At 30.9% G+C, this 4,662-nt stretch overlaps 1 protein-coding gene across 1 annotated transcript in view; it reads left to right on the top strand.

Annotated features, from left to right (window-relative positions):
* The first annotated feature begins 301 nt into the window (after window positions 1–301).
* The window catches only part of LOC117174685, a 7,602-nt gene continuing 3,241 nt past the window's right edge, over window positions 302–4,662 (top strand). The window contains exon 1 of the mRNA XM_033363985.1: window positions 302–435. Within this exon, the coding sequence (XP_033219876.1) occupies window positions 364–435 (72 nt within the window). The 5' untranslated portion in view covers window positions 302–363. The remainder of the gene's footprint in view (window positions 436–4,662) is intronic.

The following is a 4,662-nucleotide window of genomic DNA, read 5'->3' as shown; positions in this document are numbered from 1 at the left end:
TTGTGAAGGAGGATACCTCTACAGTACAGAAAGACAATATTGCCCCTCAATACAGTTCAATACTTCATATTGAAGTGATATTTCTTTTTTTTTTCCAAATGAGATTCCTGACGCTCCTGCGACGTTAAAATATCGGAAAAAAATATTTTCTCATTGTCAATATCTCACATCGCGAATATTAATTGTGAAGGTAAAGTGCGACGAAAAAGGAGAAGGAGAAGTCCTCTGCATCCTAAACTTATCCTTCTCACTTTCACTTTGCTCATCTCATCGACTAAAGGTTCTCTCGGCATCGTACCTACATTATATCTTCAGTTTTGAACTGCGCTTGTACCGTGAACTTGATTTTTACTCTCACTCGCCATGGAACAAGTTCCCGTTTTGTGTCTTTTGTGCTTGTTATTTTTAGCGACAGTATTTACTCAAGAAACATTTGTGAGTACAAAATTATATTTTAAAATAGTAATTCAGGGTGGTCATTTAAAAAAAATCCCAGGCTATTTCCCGGCACAGTGGGCTTGGATTTAGTTTAAACCGAAAGAGCTTGCACCACTCTACAGTGGTCTAGAATAGAAATTAATTGTTCATATTCGCCCACTGGTCCTATTTATAACCGGATTTAGAAGTTCATTTTTTGGAAATGCTCAGCATAAAATTTATAAGAGAGTTGTGGTTTGGGAATCGTTTTAATTATGACTCTTATGAATAATCTTAGCAACTACAGTGAAACAAACTATTTTCCTACGAGAAAAATACACTAGCAAGAATTTGTTTATAAAAATTGTTTTCTATAATTAAGTGACCGAATCCATTTCAAATCAGGCAGATTTTACACTTGAAGTCGCAGAATCTCTCAGGACAAAAGATGTTGGTTTTTAAAGGAAATTAGGCGATATGTATTTTTGCAATTTTGTGAAAAAAATGTCACAAAGTTATACGTATTTGAGTTTTTGGCTTAGTTTAAAAAAACAGCGGTTTTTCTGAAAATACTAAAAGTTAATTTTGTGACACACAAAAAACACACTTATATTTTTGGTCAATTTTTTGTTTTATTTTACTATCATAAGCAAAAAAATCTTGTCAGTTTTATGTGGGATAAATAACTTGTGACCAGGAGAAGTGTTTTACATAAAATCGATTTTTTTTATTTTTCTTGCTTAGAACACAGATACAATAAAAATGTTAATAAAATGGTTTGCACGATTAAAAAAGTTTGACAAAAAATTTCTTATTCATTTATAATATGTTGTACCGTTTCCGAAAAAAATTTTAAATTAAATATTTATCAAACAAATTCTCTGGATCACAAAAATGGCTTAGCCCGCATAAAAAATAATAGAATATTTCTTTATATAAACAAAAATATGTTTAAAAGATATAAAAGTTGGGGGGTTTTCTACTTTTCACAAAAATTACCCATATGTTTCTAGTCCTTTAAATAGTTTTTTTAAATTGTATGCCAAATGCCAAATGACAAGTATGTCGTGGTACAGTTTCCCGAAATCAATATAAAACTTTTTTTATTTTTCGCGGAAATGGTACAACATATCGTAAATGAGTAAAGATATTTGTTTAAAGTTTTTTTTTACTGTACAAACTATCAAAAGATGTTTTTGCTTATGATAGTACACACTCAACAAAAATTGACAAAAAATATATATTGGGTTTTTTGAGAAAATCGACTTTTAGTATTCTCAGATAAACTCTACCGGAATGTGGAAAAAAATCATAAATATCTCAATTAAGTTAAAAGTTATATAACTTTAAAGAAAAAAATGTTTTTTTTTAAACAAAGCTAAAAATTCAAATACGCATAAATTCGTGAAAAATTTCTTTTTCAGAAATCGCAAAAATACGTATCGCCTAATATTCTCTAAAAACAACATATTTTGTCCCCGAGAGATTCTACAACTTCAAGGGTAGAACCTACCTGATTTGAAATGGATACGGTGACTTAATTATTAAAAACAAACTTTATAAAAAAATTCTTACCAGTGTCTTTTTCTCATAGAAAAATAGTTTGTTTCACGATAGTTTCTAAGATTATTCATGAGAGTCATAATTTATTACGAAAAATTAGCATAAGTAAACAGTAACTGTTTTTATAAATATTTTTATAAAAATATTTTTAATAAATGTATTTTTCTTATTGCTACATTGATTTTTCTGATTCAAAGTGATTCTCGATTGTTTTTAGAGGTATTTATATGCTTCAAATTTTATGAAAATTAAATAATCTATATTTTTAATAACAATTTCGTTAAATGAATTTTGCTACCAACCGTTCCCTTATGAAGAACTTAGTTTTTTGAATTCTTATTGGAATGAAATTTCTTGAGATTACTGACTGACGAAATAGATTCAAAAATAATTTGTGTTATAGCTATAAACGTTTTTTGAAACAAAAACTAAGATTTATCATTTTTAACTACGAAAGAGATGTTTTCCGCTTAAATCATACGACAATGAACTAACAGTGATTCCAAAACTGAATCTGAGCAACTAAATAACAATTTTCGTAATTGTTAACAATAATTTATGTTAAAAAGTATCAAAATCTGTCGTTCGATCGTGGAAAAGTCATTTGTCTTCAACAGTTTTTGTGGTAAACTTAATTACGATATAGAACCAACTTGATCAAGAAATTGAAAAACTAATGGAACAATTCGAATCCAAGATTGATTCCAGTGCTGAATCTTATTTTATTTATTCAAAGTTTTTTATAATAATCTTTTACTATTATAATTATAAATTCTTACTGCACTTTTCTGGTCTTCTTTCTATGTGAAAATGATAAGCATATAGTTAATGGCAACAAAATTATGTATAACATACAGATATATCAGTTGCTATAGTCAATTTACTTGGCTCAATATCACAATTAAACTTATCTCAAAAATCATTAAAAATAATAACTTATTTTTACAATCCAGCGGCACATTGTGACATCCTTTTACAGAAAATTTATTAACAATTACGCAAATTGTTATTTAGAGTCTCATATCCAGTTTTTTAACCGTCACAGGTTTTTCCAACAGAAATTAAGGAAAAAAAAATTTTTTGCGAAGAAATGGCCGGCTTGGATAATTGAGGGGTTTAGGTAAAAAATAGAATAACCAGCAAAAATCAAATTTTATATGGCGGCGGAAAAACGTTGGCATTTTCAATATACTAGTTATAACATTATAGGGTTGTAAGGCGCGAAGGAGGATATCTGCAAGCCAGCAGTGACAGTTGGATGGCTTTTTGAAAATAAAGTTTTTAGGCTGTTTTGCTGTTTCGTGACATGTCTATGCTAATTTTGTTGTTAAAGATTTCTATCTTTACTATACAATTTGAAAACTCGTACCAATTATGATGGTCCTTGGTAGATGTTCGAAACTTAATAATTTAAATGAAAAAAATAGATGAAAATTGTAAACAACAAACGCGCGCAAACACATTTTAGCTTTTGAATAAAATGTTTTTCACCGTATGAGAAATACCTTATGTAAAAAAATACCAATCAACTCTACTTTTTACCGACAACCGCCAAATAACTGTTTTTTAGCCTTGCTTACAATATCCTCGGAAGTTACCAGCCGAAAATCGACTTTATATTGGACTCAATGCAATGATAAGATAATTTAACGTTTCTGAAACGGCTACTTATTAAGGACATTCACTTTTATAAAAAAAAATGCAACAACAAAATATGCATTTATAAAAAAATGTTGGCTAACCCCTTATGTACCTAGACCCCTAATTTGCTTAAGGAAATTTTTACTAACAATCTCTGTTATATTCCCGAGTAAAAATGCTTCGACTTGACTCAAGATGAACCTTGTGTTAGCTGAGATGATCGAACCTTTTCTGGCTCATAAATAAGATGAAAATTGATGAATGCAAAATTTGTAATAATAAAATTAGTTTTTTTTTAATTTAAAAATTCAGAATGGGTGGTTCTGAACGAGTATAACCCTTTAAAATGTTCTTTAAACAAATAAAAATTGTAACTTTCTAGAAGAATCTCCTAAGCCATTAGAAATACGTAAAAACAGACTGCATTTTCGATATCATCGCCAAAAAAGTATAATTCAAATAAGAATCCGTAAATAGGTTGATTTAATATATATAATTAAAAATTTGTCATAAGGACAACCGCAGGATTTCGCCGGGAGCGGGTGCTAATCTGAAAAATTGCACCCGGTTCCAGCGAAATCGCGGTAAAATTTCAGCCATAACCACGTCTCACAACCGTGAGATAGGTGGTTACAGTCTGTAAAGGAATCAATACGACGATCCAGCAAAACCCTCGTGCACCCTGAAAACACGGAGCGACCCAAGCACGACCGCCTTCTGCATTTTTCCCGCAAGTGTTCTAGCATATTGTTGACACGCAGGGATGCTTCTTAGGCCATTAGCAAGTGAAAGTTTGGCACCTCCAAGAGCGCCGATGATAAGGACGATCATTTTAACAGAATATTTCGGGTACAACCGTTGCTACTCCCTTATATGTTCCCGATACCTCTCTTTCTTTTCATTCTCCTTGGCTATGATGTTTTTGTCAGCTGGTGCCGGAAATTCGATAACGAACATGGTTCACTTCTCGAAGTCAAGAAGAACCATGTCAGGCCTCGAGTGAGCAACAGAAACAATTGTCGAGAATATAAAGTTCCAGTA

This window comes from Belonocnema kinseyi, chromosome 6, assembly GCF_010883055.1.
Source record: "Belonocnema kinseyi isolate 2016_QV_RU_SX_M_011 chromosome 6, B_treatae_v1, whole genome shotgun sequence".
Lineage (NCBI taxonomy): Eukaryota > Metazoa > Arthropoda > Insecta > Hymenoptera > Cynipidae > Belonocnema > Belonocnema kinseyi.
The sequence above is the reverse complement of the archived record's forward strand: the minus strand, read 5'-3'. Positions and strand labels throughout refer to the sequence as shown.